Source organism: Gadus macrocephalus, chromosome 19, assembly GCF_031168955.1.
Source record: "Gadus macrocephalus chromosome 19, ASM3116895v1".
NCBI lineage: Eukaryota > Metazoa > Chordata > Actinopteri > Gadiformes > Gadidae > Gadus > Gadus macrocephalus.
In genome coordinates this window covers 12,899,500-12,919,489 of record NC_082400.1, presented here as the reverse complement: position 1 = coordinate 12,919,489, position 19,990 = coordinate 12,899,500, and the positions used below count along the sequence as shown (strand labels likewise).

Here is a 19,990-nt window from a genome sequence, read left to right as displayed (position 1 = left end):
CTCCCGACGATACGGCTGCGCGGGCGAGCGCGTTCCGGCAGTCATAACGAGACCTGTAAGTGCAGTCTTTACTGCGTTGGAGGGGCACGCAGAGTGCTTCTTGGTGGCTCCGCTGTCAAATCCATATCAGTAGCAGCAAGTAGAGCAAACGCCCGGCGAGGAGGGGGCATTGGGTGTTATTATGGTCTGATTGTTACTGTGTGTGAGGCTAACCGAGCACAGCGGAGCCCTGCCTAGCCTAGCGCTGGTCTTTGAAAGCACTGCCGCTAAGCTGGAGATGCTTACAGTCCATCGGTCGGGCCGGAACCTCGATTTGAAGGTACGGAGCTGTACACACTGGTTTAAATACAGTGGAGAGGTGTATCGCAGACCTGCATTCACAACTCAGAGAGAGAGAGAGAGAGAGAGAGAGAGAGAGAGAGAGAGAGAGAGAGAGAGAGAGAGAGAGAGAGAGAGAGAGAGAGAGAGAGAGAGAGAGAGAGAGAGAGAGAGAGAGAGAGAGAGAGAGAGAGAGAGAGAGAGAAATAGAGGGATGAGCTAGAGAGAGGAGAACGAGCGAGAGAGGTAGAGAGAACGACAGCGAGCTCCGGCCAGACATCACAGCGCTGACAGAGTACCTCCCGTGACCGTGGCATTGGCACATTTTCTAGACATTTCGTCAAACGGCGCGGCCCTTCAGGTCGGCGCTTTATCTCGCCCTCCACCCTCCATCCGCGTGAAACGGGATTGCCACCTTCACGCGGAGCCCTCAAACACGGCATTAGTGCCGCGGTAAATTGAATTACACCGCCGTTTCCCACTCAGACGGCGGCTTTTAACTCTGCGAGGGCGCTCCGCCGCCGCCGCCAACGGTGAGCCATCGCTAGCCGCAAAGCGCGGTTTATAACAGGGGACGCATCGGAGACGGAGCGGAGGCTTGGCCAGGGCCCGTACCCATGCCAACCGTTTCCAGCGCGACCAGGAGGCGGTAACCGGGAGGGAGGGAGGGAGGGAGGGGTGGACAAGGAACCTCTGGAGGATGTTTAGCTGAAGTACCGCAGCACCACCAAGAGACCGGAATCTAACTGCATGCGTGTGTGTGAGACGGAGGCTGGTGCTGCTGGTGCGCGCGCGCGCGTGCGTGCGTGTGTGTGTGATCGATAAGCAGAGTATTGTATTGGTAAACCGTAAATACAGGCTAAAATAATTCCTGATCAAGTCAGATATGTACGAGATCCCCTTGGGTGGGTGGACTTAATTCAGTGTAAAAGACATTGCTTGTTTGAACTAGTATGTCTTGGGAGAGAGTGCAGGGGAGGGAGGGGGAGAGACGGAGACGGGGGAGAGAGAGCCAGGCTCTGCCGAATGTGTTGCACTTTAGTTTTAACTAATAGTCTGAGTTCAAAGCTGCTGTCTGTCAGCCCTGATGACAAAAGCTAAGCTGTTGTCATGGTGACGCTCTTCCCTCTCTCCTCCCCAGAAGCAAACTCACCAGCTTTCTTTTTCAAAACAAACTCTCTGTCTCTCTCTCTGTGTCTCTCTGTGTCTCTCTGTGTCTCTCTCTCCCTCTCTCTCTCTCTTCTTATATTTCCTCTCTGTGCCTTCATGATGTCATTTTTTTCTCTTGTATTATTTTCCTTTCCATTCGTCATTATTTTAGTATGTTCCACATCCAAACACCCAGACGCCCAGGGCCCTAAACAGGGAGACCATGGGCACAGTGGCCGTTAAGCAGACGTTATGACCAGGGGACCTGATTCACCCTCAGTAACACCAAGACAACTTTGTGAATTCAAAAGGGTCAGAGCCCAGCATCATTTCGACAACTTGTGTACCAAAGGCTCAGCAAAGACGTCAGCAAGCGTGAAGTCCTTTACTGAATAACTCTGCACGCGGTGCCGTGAGGTTTAAAACCTTTCCTCCGTCATGTTCTTTAATGGGCTATTTGTTCCAACACTTATCTGAAGTACCGCCAGACCTTTTCACCAACCTTGGCTGTGTTGACAGGCCTTTTCTGGGAGCAGACCAAGACTTTATTTGATATTGTTACAACAAAGTACTTACCTTAAAGGGCCCTTACATTTGAAGAATTGAAATCCATGTCATCCAAAAAGTGGAAATGATTGCCTAGATCCGGCAATAAAGCGAGGAATTTAAGTTGTTTTTGTTGCTGAATTTCTGTTGAAAACGCAATTGTGTCCCGTCTGTTTATTTATTTTTGTATCCATGGCATCATCCATATTTACTGTGTATTCCCCATGCCTTCCCTTTGTTTGGTGTTATCGCTGCTGTAAGTACGATTTGAGGACAGCAGAGAGAGAGAGAGCAGCGAAGAGGGCCAGTGATGAGCCAGGAGACTTCTAAAAAGGTAAACAGTCTACCCGACGGCTCCAGAGAGCCTCACTCCAGAGAGCCTCACTCCAGAGTACCTCACTCCCGAGTACCTCACTCCAGAGAGTACCACTCCAGAGTACCTCACTCCAGAGAGTACCACTCCAGAGTACTTCACTCCAGAGTACCTCACTCCAGAGAGTACCACTCCAGAGTACCTCACTCCAGAGAGTACCACTCCAGAGTACCTCACTCCAGAGAGCCTCACTCCAGAGTACTTCACTCCAGAGTACCTCACTCCAGAGAGTACCACTCCAGAGAGTACCACTCCAGAGAGTACCTCACTCCCGAGTACCTCACTCCAGAGAGTACCACTCCAGAGTACTTCACTCCAGAGAGCCTCACTCCAGAGTACCTCACTCCAGAGAGTACCACTCCAGAGTACTTCACTCCAGAGTACCTCACTCCAGAGAGTACCACTCCAGAGAGTACCACTCCAGAGAGTACCACTCCAGAGAGTACCACTCCAGAGAGTACCTCACTCCCGAGTACCTCACTCCACAGTGTCCCACTCAAGAGTGTCTTACTCCAGGGTACCACACCCCAGAGGTTGGGGGGGGACGGTGGAGGGGGGGGGGTTCTTACCCAGGTCGGTGTGGGGCCCGGCGAGGAGCTGGCGGAACTTGTCGAGGCGCGAGGCCTCCCGCTCCGTCATGACGGGGGAGCCACTGGTGTTCTGGTCGGCGATGCGCGCCACCATGGGGATGAGGGGGGGCCGGGGGGGCAGCGAGCGCTGGCGGTGGAGCGGCCCTCGCTCCGCCGCCTCGTCTGAGAGAGAGAGAGAGAAAGAGAGAGAAGGTTAGAGACTCACACAAACACTCATACCATTTGTGAGTATGAGGCCGTTCGAAATTGCAATTAATACAACACTAGTCGATCAAGGATCTCTTACACTTCCTGTTGCGGCCAAAAGGCTATAATTAGCAGCAGCTTTCCACTGAAATTCTAGTGCCATTTGCAATGATTTGTGTGTGTCTTTTCCCACTTATGTCGAGGACAGTAGTACAAATTGCAGAAATTCTTGACTTTATTTAAGGATATATTAATTATTGACTCAAGACAGATGTAAATTGGTAAGAATGAGTCGATGTTGTCAAAGTCAAATCATATTAAAGTGGAATAATCACAACGTTAATAAAAAATGGTTTGATTTGTAAACAGACATGACGTTTTGTGCGATGAAGTCTGACGAAGAGTCTATCTCTAAATGTGTATTGTTTATTCATCTCAGTAGCAGTCGGCGCTACAAGCCAATGTTTACTTACACTGCAGTGCATGAATATATACAAATTGCTCTTTCACCGAAAGAATAAAGCCCTTCTTTTAAATATCGAACAGGGAAACAAAGTGCTTGAAACTCGAACCTTCTAATTTAATCTACAAAATACATCATGACATTTTGGCAAAAGGACAGGGCATGCTCGTCTTCACTGGCTATAAGAGGCCCTGCCGAGAGAGGGTTAGCCTTCTCTGAAACAAACGCAACGTTGTGTGTGGATGTGTGTGGGTGTGTGTGGAATTGTGTGGATGCGTGTGTGGAGTTGTGGGTATACGTGTATGTTTGTGGACCCACTAACAGACGTTTTAGCCATTATCAGATTTTTCGGAAGACGTCAGATGGACTTTCAGTCCTTTTCCCGCTTGACGTTTTGTGTGCTTGCCACTTTCGCCATCCTACGCAACTCAGAGAGTCAGAGAGGTCAAATTTTTAGGTAACAACAGCACACTGTTTAGAATATATGATTTTGTTTGTTAAGATGACATTTTGAAAAAGACAGTTGTGAAACCAACAACCGTCAACATCGAACAGAACCAGCCAGTAACAAAAAACTGAACTAAACAAAATGACTCTTAACTAAGTGAATGTTATTTATTCATCCTCCATAAGAGTCGGGTACATTAACTCAACTTTCATTAAAAATGTAAAATTGATGTAAACTCCTGACACCCCTACAAAGCGGTGTCAACGCGTGCTGTCCTCCGAGCCGCTGTGAAGCGTGTATGCCGTCGATTCATACCGGCCGAGACGGCGAGAGGAGCTGCATTATTTAATCATCATTTTTTTCATTTTCAAACAGGCAAATAAAAAGACGCCACAGGCCCTAGGACCCCTGACTGCTTGATTTGAGTGAAAACAGAATAATGAGAGGGAATAATAAAGCACAAACCGTGCCGTTAGAGAGACACACAGGGACGCTCCATCAGGGACAACTTGGGCTGATTTAAGAAATGTGCTCTTTGTTTGAGGAAACTTTGACTTTTAATAGACCTCAGGGCCGGAAGAGACATCCACGCAGTGTTTTAATTTAAGTAGAGCTGCCAATCAAACTGCTGTACAGGCTCGACAGAACGCACAAACACACGGGGAGCCAACCCCTTCAGTAATTACAATTACAGTAAGAAAGTGTCTCTTTTGTCTCTGGTGAAGGAAGTGCGTGCGTGCGTGCGTTTGTGCGTGCGCGCATCATTATGCAATAAGACTTTGTGTCTGCTAGAGCAGTCACAAAACAACTAGAGGAAGAGGAGGAAGAGGAGAAGCGATACGGATGGACAAACAACAACAATCTGATGGAGAGTAGAGCACAACAGAATAAGTAGAGTAGAAAAGAGGAGTGGTCTAGGGTCAAGCAGAGCGGAGTAGAACAAGGTAATGGAGGGTGAAGTATAGAAGTCGACAGCACAGTAGTAGAACAGAGTAAAGTTTAACATCGGAGAACACAACAGTAGAGTAGAGTCAGTGTTTCCCACACATTGACGAGACTATGGCGCCCCGCCATAGTCTAATTTCGGCCGCCATAGTCTCTGCGTGCACATGAATTTTTTTATTTATTTTTTTATTTTTATTTTTTTGCTCAGACGAAGTTCGTGTCGCTCTCATTGGGATTGCATGAGAGCACGAAGTTCGGCTGTCTGCCTGCGACTGACAGACCCCCCCCCCCCCCCCCCCTGGACATGCACGCCCCCCCCCCCCCCCCATAGTCTCCAAAATTTCTGTGGGAAACACTGTAGAGTAGAACTGGAGAAGAATCCGATAAAATAGAGAAGAGCAGAATAGAAGATGTAGGGGAAGAGTCTTGGTTATGGAAATGAAAAGGACAACATTTTCTGGGAAGATACGCCTAAATGCAACCACACGTAAAGAATTTATCATTTTTATACACTGCGATAAAACGTAAGGAATCGCCGAGTTCAGATGCCAAAATTAACACATTCAAAATATCTGTTAACACGAGACAAAAGACAGTCTAGAGACTCTTCTGTCTCTGGCCTGTGAATACGATGAAATATGAATGCGTTACATTTGATGAGGTCAAATGCCCTCATTAAATGTACCGTGTTTAACACCTATTGCTTCCATAGTCTGTCCACTGTAGCCAGGTCAAACCCAAAAGCATAATTCATCTATTGTTAATAAATAATAATTAATTAATGTCTGTTCAAAGGTCCATCCTACACATGCATATCTTGCTAAGCCTGTGTCTTATTGGAGACTCCTCCAATAAGTAATAAGTAATAAGTAGATTGTTTTCGTATCCGAGCCTAGATAGAACTTCTGTTTCAACTTAAATATCAAGTGTGTAATATCCTATAGACCCATCGAGGAAGACACTAATAGTAGTATATAATAGTATCTGCTACAGAGCGTTGTAAACCCAACACAAATCCTAGCGTATGCAAGGAGGCAGGTGGGTCGTTTATTGATCCAGGGGGAAATTAAGACAACGAAACCTCACAGCTTTCGGTGAGACCACTACCACCATGATAGAAAACACCCCCATATCAGATAGCAATCATTTAAAAACAAAGCAGGGAAGTTGCATGCTCATCCGGAGAAACGGCTCAGCTTCTTTCCCTTGTTGTGTTCTGCCTCTTTTAGGCAGACTTGCCAGCATGCATTTGAACTAAGGTAAGGTAGACCAGGCAATGATGAATGGAGTAAGGTTGTGTATGCCTCTACCTCAGCAACACATGGTACAGCCGTGGTCGGTACACAGTCGAGACATCGCCATTACATGAACACAAACAAACGTCTTGACTCCCTCAAGCATACGTAGATGTCATAATTACAGAGGGAATTGCTATGTTGACGTTCAAATATATGCAAGTATATGCCAAATTGCTGCAGTATTATTGGCTATGTAGAGTAGGCGTTCATTTCGGCCGCCCAAAACGCAGACATTTCCTCTGTGTTAACGCAATTTTAAACTTATGTTTACGGGGTCCATTTTTTCTTGTGAAGGGGTATTTCCTGGGACGGTTCTGTACCCAACGCCTAATATGGAACTTCCTGCAGACCAGGAAGTGATGTGGTCCACTCACCTCTGGGAGAGCCAATGGGAGCCTCGCTGTGGGACTTGACGAGCCGGCTGTCGCCGTGGGGACCCAACGACGTCTCAGTGCTGGCGGCCTCTTCCTCCGTCCCCTCCCCTCGACACGACCCTCCCTCCTCCTGCTGCTCCTCCTCTTCCTCCTCGGCGGTGGCCTCCTCTTCCTCCTCCTCCTGCTGCTGCTCCTCCTGCTCGTCCTCCTCCTGGCGTTCCGTCTCGTCGTCCCGCCGCTGCCTCTCCTGCTGCTTGCTGTGGTTCTCGATCACCTGACGCCAGAGGGGGTGATGTCATCAGGCGCGGTTTGATGATGTCACGGGGGGCACAACAATAGTACCACGTGACCTCTGACCACTAAGGACCGCTGGACGGGGAGGGGACGTGCCTCATGGAGCACTTTGATATTCAATCAGTGTAAAACACCAAACTATTATCAGACAAATACGTTAACATTTAGATTGAGGGCATGTAGCAGACGTTTTTAACCAAAGTGATTTAGAATAAGTAGATTTTGTCAGAAGAAGGAGAAGCAACAATATATGGCTGTCGGTACAGTAAGGATGTTCATAGAACCAAGTGCCACGCACTAACAATCGCTAGGTTAACCGATTCCCTGTGTACAACAAAGACAGCTAGGATAAGACGCTACACTATGCTAAGGACTATTGCAAGTGCAAGGATAGGGAGTTACATACAATAAGTGCGTACATTTAGTGCCAGGAAGTACAACATACAATAAGTGCGTACATTTAGTGCCAGGAAGTACAACATACAATAAGTGGGTACATTAAGTGCCAGACAATCGCCATCCGAATCGCCTCTTTGTTTCATCTCTAAACCAATTTAAAACGGGAAGAAGTTTCGAAACCAAGAAATGAAATGAGATCTTATAAACACAGAGCCCCAGAGGCTTGAGACGAACAGCCCTCCTCATTCGCTTCAGTCTTCTGCCAGCAGCCCCGTTATCAAAGTGGCCCCTGCTAAGGAGTCTGTTTAGGAGTCCGGGGCCCGTCTAGGGGCCCGTCTAGAGGCCGCTCTAACATCTCCCAGACACACGTTTTGTCTTAAGAAGCGCAGCCACAAATCACCCCCCCCCCCCCCGTACCCTCACATCAACTCGCTCTCTCCCAACTTTCTCAAACACTCTCCGTCATCTCCCGATGATTCAGAGCTTCCCACCGGGGCCTCAGCCGTCTGACATTTTGAAATAAATCTCGAAGAACAAACTGAGAGTCCGTCCCCCGTTCGCACGGGGGACGCACGGGGGGGGGGGGGGGTTTCGGGGACGTCTCACCTTGTTGGCGGTCTCCATGACGACCTCGATGTTGAGGTTGTGCGCGGCCATGGCGAGCAGCTCGTCGTCGTCGTCGTCGCCCACCTCCCAGGCGTCGCTGGTGATGCTCTCGAACTCCTGGAAGGTGGTGGCCTTCTTGGGCTTACCGCCCGGGGTCACGGGGGCCGGCTTGGGCCCCGCCTTGATCAGACTGGGGGAGGGACGAGAGAGAGAAGACAGAGAGGGACAAGGGAGGAAGTTGAGAGAGAGAGACAAGGGAGGAAGGAGAAAGACAGAAAAGAGAGAGACAGAGACAGACAAGGGAGGGAGGGGAGAGAGAGAGAAAGAAGGAGAGAGACAAGATAGGGTGAGAGTCAAGAGACAAGAGATAAAAGGGGAAAGAGAGAAAAGGGAGGAAGGGAAGAGATAGACAGACAAGGGAGGAAGGGGAAAGAATTAGAGGGAGACAAGGGAGAGAGGGACAAGGGAGGAAGTTGAAAGTGAGAGAGAAGGGAGGAAGGGGAGAGAGACAGTCATAGGTTTGTGAAAGCAAAACTAGAAAACAAAAGAACACAGGTTTTTTTTTCTCCAGAAAGGGAGAGCAAGCAGTCAGATAAATGACAAAACCATAATTCCCAGGTGAGCGCCAAGTCCCCCGGAGAGACGGACATTCTCCTAGACAAGAGCGAGGGTTCGGACAGCTGTGACAGGAGCCGGGACGACCGGGACAAGCGGTTGAGGGTGGGTGAGTCTGCGTCTAGCCAGCCCCCCCCTCACGTCTCAGTCCGTGTGACGGACCCATAAGGGGGTGGAAGGACGACCGGTCTCTGAGCGGCGCTAGATTGAATCCCTCCATTTTGAAAGGACACCTTTCTGTTGATCTGTTTCTCTTTGTTCCGCGAGAGGCGCCGAGAACAAACCTCCTCTATCTCCTCCTCGGGAACATGAAATGAGACAATCCAAATGGATTTTATTTAAATCCCATCTTGCAGGTGTGTGCGTAAGAGAGTGTAGTCGTGTGTGTGTGTGTGTGTGTGTGTACATTTGTGTATGTTGATGTGCGTTACTATGCGAGTGTCTGCGCTTGTGGATCTTTGAGTGTGTTTATGCGAGTGCGTTTGAGTCTTGGTGTGTATGCGGCGTGTGTGACAGTTTGAGTGTGTGTGTGGGGAGGTCACTGGGGTGAAAACACGTTCCGATTTTGAGACAAATGATTAGCATAACAAAGAGCAACGATTTGTTCCCATTTTGCCGACTTCTTTGACAACTTGGATGAGAAAGCGCTCAGTGAAGAACCCCACGATAGGACACCAGTAAATGAAGCGCAATCCTCAGAGGAAATGAGTCGCATCAGACACGACTTCCTAAATAACGTTTATTACTTGAATAGTAATCCAGCGCTTGTGTGTGTGTGTGTACCCGATACGGTAGTGCTGTTTGTCTGTCTGTCTGTCTGTGTGTGAATATAGATATATATTCAGGGGCCACTTTGAACTAGCCCATTATGGATCCTGTTTGGCCAATCACACGTCAGGATGATGAGATGAGAAAGAGTGATGGTGAGGGGAAGCCTGATGCTTTAATGGTACAATGTCATGGAGCTAGGTTAATAAGGAGGGCCCTTTTTTTTGTGTACAACACATCTCAAGCATAGTGACTTGGAGGCATTTCATTTGAAAACTAGATGACAACTGTCCTTTGGTTTATCAGTTCCACATTTGTCTACTGACTCGGTTAATACTGTGTGATAAATCTTGTTTTTTTTCCAAACGCCACTGACATAGACAGAGTACTGCTGTTTTAATTTAGACTATTCCACTTCCTGCCCCCTCCCCCCCCCCCCCCCCCTGTCTGAAGCCTGCGTGTCATGGGTATGAAGTGCCTGGAAACAGCACATCATGTGGTCTGTGGTTCCTAAAGCACATTCCAAGGCACTATCTTGATTCTTCTTGGCACATGCATGACATCATGTGAACTCTCTTGTATGTCTCCTGTAGTTATTACCATATTGACGATCTTACTAAGACTAACAATCAACACGTGTTCATGAGTGTGTGTGTGTGTGTGGGTTCAGATCAGCTAGAAAAGGTGGGTTGGTGAACACGCACGCACGCGCGTGCCGGTGCGCGTGTGTGTGTGTGTGTGTGTGTGTGTGTGTGTGTGTGTGTGTGTTCAGATCAGCTAGGAAAAGTGGTTGTGAGTTGGTCATGTGCGGTCCCTCACTTCCTGTTGACTCGCTGCGCCTGTGCCATCATATCTAGTCTGCCTAACAAGGCCTTCCAGGGTCTCATTAACTAACACCAATAAACTTTCAGAACATGTCAATATTTAATGTCATACCATGCTCCCATCTTCTGCTGGACACACCATCATACAAACCATAAAAAAGTGCACGTTATGTTACGTACTTGACATTGATATACGGGCGAACAGCAAACAGCTTCGATAATAACTGGATTTTCAGGTATGTTTACTCCGGGTCTGATAGCATAAGTAAAGGGAATTAGTGGCTCAACACGACTACACCCTTGAACAAGGTACCTAAACACATCCTCTCTATCACAGAGTTGTTCTATATGGTCATGTTGTGTGTGTGTGTGTGTGTGTGTGTGTGTGTGTGTGTGTGTGTGTGTGTGTGTGTGTGTGTGTGTGTGTGTGTGTGTCTGTCTGTCTGTCTGTGGACTAATTCCCTTCCTACGCCAAGTAATGAAATTAATCACATAGCCCTTGCATGAAACACAGGCTTCAATATTTGAAAGTTTAATGTTTTTTGTGGATCAATTATGGAAAAGTATACTTATGGAAATGAAAAGGAAACAAACTAAATGAGACCACAGGAACTTACTTGGCGTGCAGCAGGGGGTCGAAGGGGGGGTGCTGAGCACCGTACACATGCTGGATGCTGCGGAGAGGGCACAGAGGGGCTCCTGGTTAGGGGGTTCGACTCCCAGACGAAGGTTACTGGGTTTGATGCCCCTATATCAACAGCTTAACCTGTAGAGATCCTTGAGCAGGATGCCCTTAACTCCCATAGATTTGCTCCTGAATGACATGTATCAGTTGACACCTTTCGTTGCATTGCATAAAGGTGTCTGCTAATGTGCGTGAATAGTAAGCAGTAACGTTGCGAGAAACAGCCATACTCATCTGCCTGAACACTGAATGACTTCTGGGCTAGCCGATGTAGCTTTGCAACACTTTATCTTAACGTAGCATTGTATGTTATTGTGTTTGTGCGTGTGTATGCAATACATGCATACATAGTGCAGTCACATTAACACCTACTTCAAAATAGAAACACTCATGTCCAGGATAAAATAAGGATGGTATCATTATGTTGTTGTTGTGAGCTCCTGTTAGCCAAGTTATGCTAGGGAACCGCTAACCATTTCAGCAGGATAGTCAATGTTTCCAGTTTTAATGACATGTTTTCGTTGTTTATTCAGAGTCGCTGGGCGGTAGGAAGTAGGACGAGTGGGGACTGTGTGCACCAATATTAAAAACAACCCACTACGGGAAAGTTTTCCTGCTCAACGATGAACTGTTAAATCTTGGAAGCTACATCCAAGGGTCCGGCCGTACGATGGGCGTTACCTCTTGTGGTCAACAACCAATCCGCGAGTAGTTATTTAATGATTCCTCTTCCTGCATTTATTTTATTTAAATTTTTTAAAACATAAAGAGGTGTACATACTCATTTGTTTTAATCATATTATTCATAAATATTAAACTGTATTTCTAAACTTGTAATGTATATTTGTGACGGAAAGGGTCCCGCCCCCCATTGCATGTCGGGATCGATGATTGGTTGCTAAAGCAGAGAAGCAGCCGCCCACACTATACGTTCGTAGCACTGATTGGTTAGCAACAGTGAGCATACGTCCGGACCCTTGGATCTACCGTTCCCCAAGCTATGAAACCGAGCTAATGCTAACGCTAAGGCACCACGTCACTCACCTGCCGGGAACCTTGCTCGTACTCCGTTTCCAGAACTGCTTTTTATTATTCCCGTCGCTCGACATTGTCCCGCTGTAGGCCGACCTCTGCCCAACGCGAGTAACCGAGCGATGTCGTTGCCTCTAAAGAGTGAATTAATGTTTTTATTGACACCTCTACCTCCTCTAAACACTCAGAAAGCTGCCATGTTGATGCTGCCGCTGCTGCCGAGGCTTTCTGTGAGCAGACAGAGCGCTGATTGGCCAATGCCAGCCGCTGTCGACCAATCACGAGTTAGATCCAGTGCCGGGTGGCAGAGATGTGGCTGACGTCATCCGATCCAGAGAATAAAGTTGACAGTTGTACAACAGATTTAAGTAAATAACTTGAAAATTATCTTAGGTTGTGTCAAAGACTGCATCTTAAAAGTACTGACAAGGATGGTGGCCATTCATTTGTTGGAAATATAATTTACTTTCCTAAAGTTAAAGTGGAAAAAAGTCCAAATTGATTAATTATGTATCAGTGCCTAAAGTGAAACTGTATGGTATGGATATATGTATCTTCAACGCATTGAAAGCGTTGATTATCGTTTCAGAGTCAAAATAAAAGAATTAATAGAAAAAAATAAATTATTTTTTACCAAAAAGTGCGCAACCTGACCAGTTGACTCCTCTAATTTAATGGAAGCAGGCTGATGTCTGTAAATGTCTGATCCAGCCATGCTGGTGAACTGGGAGCGCAGCAGCAGACTCTCCTGGTTACTGGGAAGGTCTCGCCAGGAATTCACGCGAAGCGGCAGACTTCAGGAGCCACGGGCGCTCACAGACAGGACCTGCGCCGGCTTGGTTACGTCACGCGCTCCACTAGTGGTTCACCGCGAGCGCTCAGTCAACTGTTTCAGACCGCGGGCACCACGGGGGACTTCAACCGCCTCCATCAAGCCTTTCAGGGATTTATTTAGTAGGCCTACTATCGTTTTTATTTATTTAGGACTATAGTATTCATTTAGTATTGCAGCATATATTTATATCCATCAAGCCGTCTCGAAAATTTATTTAGTAGCCTACTATATTATTTATTTAGTACTATTAGTATTTATTTATCACACTACGACGACGACAACAACTGCTTGACGCACAGTGGAGAAAGTTATGGAAGGAGAAGGAGGAGGAGAAGGAGAAGAAGAAGCAGAAGACGCGGTGGTGCTTTCCTCGCGGCTGTCGCGGGGTCGGAGGCAGCAGGTCGACGTACGGCTGACTCGGAGGGTTTTGACGTGGAAGGACGTGAAGAAAACCACAAAGTGCGGCAACGTGGGCTTCGGTCACTTCTCCGGAACCGGTGAGTTTAAAAAGCGACTGTCAAGCAATGCAATGGTCGTTTCTTTTCCTACGCTTTGTCTTCCAAACTTTCACTTTCTTTCGTTATTTAAGAGAGGCAGGTATACATATTCGTGTCCCATCGGACCACTCCTTATCTCAGCAGCGCACCTGCAGTGCGATCAGAAGATACCACGCACCGTTCAGGTGCGTCGTGCGTTCCAACGTGAGCGTGTGTCGCGAGTCGCGACACAAGTGACATTGAGTAGACTCTTCTCAGGGAGTGTACGAATAGAGTCAAGGAGTATAGTCTCATGTCAAGGAGTAGAGTCTATTCAAGGAGTAGAGCCCACGCCGCAGTTTGTGTTTTTTCCTTTACTTCCTTCACTTTACTCAAGGTGCAGAGTCTATTCGTTTGGACTGGAGTCTGCTGAAACTTGACTGACAAGGAGAAGAGTCTCTCCCTTGACTAGACTCTACTTATTGAGTAGTGTCTACTTGGAGGAATACCTCTTGGAGGAGCTCTGGACCAGGATTAGTGATCTGTGGTGGCCACACACACACACACACACACACACACACACACACACACACACACACACACACACACACACACACACACAGGTGTTGCATTGTTTGTGTCTTCCTGACTTATTGATAGTTTGTTTATTATTTTTCCAAGCGCAATAAAGTGTGAACACAAAAGTAAACTTTTTTTTAGCCAAGCAAAGACGGCAATCTATCCAGGCTGAAGGAAAGCTAGAGGAATCCTTGAGTGTTGACGCAGTTAGTTTATTCACTGAAGTCCAACTTTCTCCACTGCGTACAAAAGATGTAAAATAATAAAAGCCTATTATCTATTAGCTGTGACACGTGGAAAGAGAGCAAGAGAAAGAGATCTCCCAAGTTCCTGGTTGAAGATAATATAAAGTAGTTTAGTAGGTAAGGTGTAGCAAGCTTATATCATAAAAATAGATAGGAAAGATTATAGACCTATATATAGATGTATAGATAAATAATTTAAGAAATAGGAAAACATTTGTTTGAAGCCGACTATGGCTTTAATTTCTTCATAGTACCAGAAATCCAGCTTAATCTTGGACTTCATAAACAAACTCTGTGTCAACACTCAAGGATTCCTCTGGCTTTCTTGTTAGCAAAGATAGATTGCTGTATTTGCTTGGCCAATCACAAAGTGGACTTTTGTGTTAAACAAACAATATTAAAAACCTAGCAACGAGAAGATTCCAGATAGTCAAGGAGATTACAAAGCAATGCAAAAACTGTGAGTGAGTGAGTGAGTGAGTGAGTGAGTGAGTGAGTGAGTGAGTGAGTGAGTGAGTGAGTGAGTGAGTGAGTGAGTGAGTGAGTGAGTGAGTGAGTGAGTGAGTGAGTGAGTGAGTAAGTGAGTGAGTGAGTGAGTGAGTGAGTGAGTGAGTGAATCTCTGTGTTCACAAATGACACACTGGGGATCAAAAACAGAAACCACAGCTAACTATCACAATCCCATGCATAACTCTCCACCACGGATCACTAATCGCCCTCGCCCTGAGCTCCCCCACGCGGTCTAATGTCCTGCTTGCAGGCCCCGATATACTTCCATCAAACTCAGCCTTGGCTTGTTCCCATAGGCTGTCAAACGGCTGCCCATACTAACATGGAGATGTCAACCGGGTGCCAAATGGCCACTGTGATTTGTGGGTCGTTCTTCAGGCGGAGGTTCCTCTCTGTGTCCTTGTCGTCCCATCTTGAGAGCTCAAACCAAGGCGCATTATCCCTCACACTCTCAGTAACTTTTACCTCCAACTGGCCCATCTTGTATGCATATTTTATAAACATCCTTACTGTACCGACAGCGATATATTGTTTCTCTTCTTCTGACAAATGTACTTATTTTCGTAGATGCAGGGTACTGACAAATGGTGGCCGATGGCAGGCAGCTCTGTATCTGTGGCATTTGAGAACAGTTTGACTGTTCCAAATGAGCACCCTGAGCAAACTGCAGCGATAGAAGCCTGATGAGGTGCTTTGTTGTGGTGGCAAAGAGGCCATTTTGTGTGCGCGAACACACCATTTTCAATGTTGTTTTAAGTATACTGGGGCGCCGGGCCCCAAATGAGGCCCCCGGGGACGGAGCTTTTTGTAGTCTTCTTCGGGGAGGTGTAGAAGGCTCTGAGGAAGCCAGGGTAGTTTCGCCCCCAAATAGATTCACTGTGATGGTTCGAACGTTAGCTTGCGGGTTGGTGGAGGATCAACACACGCTAGAAGCCGCCACAGGGAAGAGGATACCATATTGTTGATTATCAGCATTCCGCTGCTGTAGGCCTGCTGTTGTGATAAAATCCATCTCCTTCTCTTTAGCAGTCCCTCTAGTTTTATCCAACACGTTTTCCCAGTTTTAACCACAAAGTCCTTGCTCCCTTATAAAACAGCTAAATACTTTCACCGCATGTGCACACACCCCTCCATGTCAATGTTAACCTCTCCCCAATTAAAACAGCCTTGTACGTTCCCCTGGTGACCTGATGAGGAAGCTAAAATCACTCAGCACCTCAGCAGAAACACGTCTCTTTGATGTCTGACCAAAGAGATTACATAATGGGGGACGGTTTAAATGATGTATTGCACCCTGGTATGGACCAAACAGACCAGTTAGTTTCTAAATGTGTAATAATGGCTCTATTACAAGAGGGTAAAACATACCGGGTGAACTCAAAGAACCGTTAATCGTTATAACACCCTCAATGTCCCTCTACCGACCCCGGGGTCATCGCTGTGAAGCCTGGGTCGAGGCGGAATGTCTTTGCCTGATCCATGGAAGTAAGAGCAGTCTCTATCACCAACAAACCTCGGCCCTATGTAACACCCCGGATTAAAGAGGCATCATCAGCGATCAAACAGGCTTGAATGTACTCCCTCCTTCACCTGGGCCCGACGCGGCTGTCAGACCCTTTGATGGCAGCTTACACTCAGTGCAGAGCAGGCGGAACTGCCTCCAGCCTGTAATCTGCAGTAAATGTTCCTTTTTTAGGGAGCGGTGTTATGGCTTCCATCCTGCAGCTCATGGGTAACCGCCCTCCAGCCAGACTGGGAGACAGTCCCTTTTACACCCGCGGCCCCACTCACTGACCAGAAGACTTTGTCAGAACCAGCAAGCAGAGCCATCTGTCGCTGCTCCACCCCTCCACCGCTGTACAGCCGCTTACGGCCCCCGCTGCTGCAGATGATACTCATCCAGAGTGGCTGGACCTCCGCGAGGCCGCCGGGAGGACTGTGACGACCTGGCCAGGAAAGGATTGTCTTTATGCTGGTTTCTGTCCTCGTCAGCGGGCCTGTCTGCTGAGCTATGCGCGTTATGACAGCCTCGTCCCGGAGGTGGAGACAAGGGGATGGATTAGCTTCCTTTGGCCGTTTTCTTTCGTCCAGATTGGAAAAGTAGGGAGATGATGGTGCATCCGTCTGGGATGCTGTGTTCAGAATAACCCCACTAAGAATAGTTATTTTCATCGATGTCGTTATTTCAGCTGAAGGCTGAATATTTTTCTGCTTCGCTTTGACTCAACTTGTGTGCCGTGATGGTATTGTAGCGTTTTCATAATGTTCTACTTAAATGGCCTTGGAGTATACACCTCATATGAACATGGCCTAGAATATGTAGAGAAAAGTGTCCCCAATCAATTATTGAATTTTTGGGATAAAAACACATCTAACCCTATGAGGGTTAAAAAGACTATTTCTCTGTTATTTTCATCTATATTTTTATTTCAGCTGAAAGTTTAATATTGTTCTGCTTCACTTTGACTCAATTTGTTTTTGAACTGACAAGGAAACATCTGGTCGATGGTTGTATTTTGGCGGATTTGTGGCGAATTGATTGGGCACCGTCAAAAGGCTGATCCGCCCCGTTACAGAAGTAGAATCACAGGCCCCCGGAACGTTATTGACCAATCAGGATCAAGCATTAACAATGCTGTAGTATAATCTGTCATAATGTCCAACTCAGTGGGCACGCCCTCTCCACACACACACACACACACACACACACACACACACACACACACCCCCCCCCCCCCCCCCACACACACACACACACACACACACACACACACACACACACACACACACACACACACACACACACCCCCACACACACATACACACACACACACACACACACACACACACACACACACACACACACACACACACACTCTCACTCTCACACATCTCTTCAAGGCCTCTCTCCCACACGCATCGGTTTTCCCAGACGGAGCTCAGCCCTAGGAGGCGCTGGAGGCCTCCTTCAGGGCCCGGGGGGCACCCCGCTATCTTGCCCCCCCACAGAATGATTCCCCGCGCGTTTGGATGAACTCCCCCAGTGCCGTCTATAAGGACGTAAGGGCTAAGATACACTTGGAAGACAAGAGTTCTGAGCATGCGACAGACTTGCAGGGTTTACATTTACATGTACATTTAGCAGACACTGTTATCCGACTTACAATAATTACATTTGTCATAAGAAAGTGAAACGAATGTGATTATTGTTCCATCCCGTCCGACATCTTTACCGGACATCGGACCAGTAAAGGTGTTCATAGAACCAAGTGCCAAGCACTAGCAATCGCTAGGTTAACCATTCCCCGGTTACAACCTGATAGCTAGGATAAGGCGCTATATACAGGCCCGCCGCTCCCTATACGCAGAGTACGCAGAGTGCGTAGGGCACCAAGTACCTGGGGTACCTAAATTAGTTATGAAGAGGCCCACCGTTGTTTGGCGGCCCTGGCTACATAACTAAGTATTAGGAATAAATACAACATACAGTAACTGCTTACATTAAGTGCGTGCATTAAGTTCCAGGACGTACAACATACAATAGGGGGAGGGGGGGACGGGTTGGCTATGCAGAGTCTAGGTGAACTCTGAACTGGTGAGTTTTGAGGCTTTTGCGGAAGCTGGTGAGCGACTCTGTGGTCCTGATGTTGGACGGGTTGGAACAGCAGGGTTCCAGCTGTCAGCTGAGGTCAGCGGGGAGCTCTTCCAACATTGTGGAGCCTGGGTAGCCTACTATCTCCTTACAGGCCACCGTAGCTTCCTTGTCAGTGCCATTTGCAACCTCCCTGAGGATCAGTGTATCATAGTGACATCGGAAGATACAGAGATGGTACACGGCAACAAAGTCCTTTTTAGATCCAACTTAACGGCTACAAACTACAGAGCGAACAAGTCCGTTTGCAAGACGAGGGGAAGAGGTGGGTCTGCCCTTGGATTTTTTTTTGTATGGATTTCCAGGCGCATAAATCCTTCTTCGTTAAGCAACCATGTCTGAGTGCGGTACACCTCGTTGTGTGTTTTATGGTTATAAGCTACTTTAATGGTCGGAGCTTGTGTTGTACACCAACACTGGGGATGTCCTTATTGGTGATGGGGTAATTAAGGCTGGCGACTGTTAGTTTGATAACAACTAAGTGCAAACGCCATCCGAGCTTAGGGCCGGGGGAGGAAAACACCTTTACTCAGGTACAATTACTCAGAAGAGGTGAAGACATGGATTACATTATACATTTTATAGACGTCAGTGTTAGTTTTAATGAAAACACCCAGAAAAAATTACACTCAGAGCGAGCGAGCGAGAGAAAGAGAGAGCGAGTGAGTGAGTGAGTGAGAGAGAAAGAGAGAGAGCAAGAGAGAGAGCGAGAGCGAGAGCGAGAGCGAGAGCGAGAGCGAGAGAGAGAGAGAGAGAGAGAGAGAGAGAGAGGAGAGGAGAGGAGAGAGAGAGAGAGAGAGAGAGAGAAGAGAGAGAGAGAGAAAGAGAGAGAGCAAGAGAGAGAGACGCCCTTTATGTTTACCATTGATTTGTTTCCTCCCCAGCTCAGCTGTTCACAGGTCTGCGAGGCCCAGCCCAGAGGTTAAGGCGTGTGACTCAGACCTGGAGAGAGGATAGGCTGAGAGGGAGGGAGACAACCAGAGAGAACGGGGGGAGAGTGGGCGAGACCACTAGAGGGGGAGAGAGAGAGTTTGACAGAACCCCAGAGGGAGGGACACAGGGAGACGTGTTAAGGTGTGTTTAAAGGTGTTTAGAGGTGCTGGCAGAAGTCCAGGCCTTCTCATTGACGCCACTCCGGGGTTTACCTCCAGCCGGGCTCAATAGAGGGAAGAGATGTTATCCGTCCTTCACCACAATGACACACATAATGTTTCTGAGACCGGAACAACTCTGAACGCATGTGCTTCTGAAGAGCAGAGACCACAGCTGTAGCTGGACAGTTTACTGGGAAGTGTATTTCAATTTTTCCACCTTTTTGTATATTTTAGATTGACGGTGCCTTAACGTCATTGGCCTTTACCATATATTGGCATTTACCATATATACAAACACACACAGGATATACCAACATTGTGTCTCCATTCAAATATCATTTTGTTTCCTGTGACTGTGTGTGAGTGAACGTGTGTGTGTGTGTGTGTGTGTGTGTGTGTGTGTGTGTGTGTGTGTGTGTGTGTGTGTGTGTGTGTGTGTGTGTGTGTGTGTGTGTGTGTGTGTGTGTGTGTGTGTGTGTGTGTGTGTGTGTGTGTGTGTGTGCATGTGTGTGTTTGTCTCTTTGTGTGAGTCTGTGTGTGTCTGTCAGTGTGTCTGTGCGTGTGTCTGTGCCTGTGTGCGTCTCTAGTTCACCCAGGGATTATTGAAGCAAAGTAAGTGTGTGTGAATGTCAGCTCCTGTCCCGGCCTGACCCACTTCCCTGAGCGGGGGGTCTTTGTGAGGAGGG

The 19,990-nt window shown here is 47.5% G+C and overlaps 2 protein-coding genes across 4 annotated transcripts in view; one reads left to right on the top strand and one right to left on the bottom strand.

Moving 5' to 3' along the window:
- tbc1d22a (TBC1 domain family, member 22a) overlaps positions 1-12,154 on the bottom strand; it is an 80,211-nt gene extending 68,057 nt beyond the window's left edge. For all 3 annotated transcript variants that reach the window (XM_060037837.1, XM_060037840.1, XM_060037838.1), the window contains exons 1-5: positions 11,926-12,154; positions 10,814-10,870; positions 7,990-8,179; positions 6,691-6,964; positions 2,956-3,138 (exon numbers count right to left, since the gene is read on the bottom strand). In XM_060037837.1, coding sequence (XP_059893820.1) covers positions 2,956-3,138; positions 6,691-6,964; positions 7,990-8,179; positions 10,814-10,870; positions 11,926-11,990 — 769 coding nt within the window. In that variant the 5' untranslated portion in view covers positions 11,991-12,154. The remainder of the gene's footprint in view (positions 1-2,955; positions 3,139-6,690; positions 6,965-7,989; positions 8,180-10,813; positions 10,871-11,925) is intronic.
- A 602-nt stretch (positions 12,155-12,756) lies between these two features.
- Positions 12,757-19,990, top strand: part of cerk (ceramide kinase) — a 36,152-nt gene continuing 28,918 nt past the window's right edge. The window contains exon 1 of the mRNA XM_060038329.1: positions 12,757-13,245. Within this exon, the coding sequence (XP_059894312.1) occupies positions 13,059-13,245 (187 nt within the window). The 5' untranslated portion in view covers positions 12,757-13,058. The remainder of the gene's footprint in view (positions 13,246-19,990) is intronic.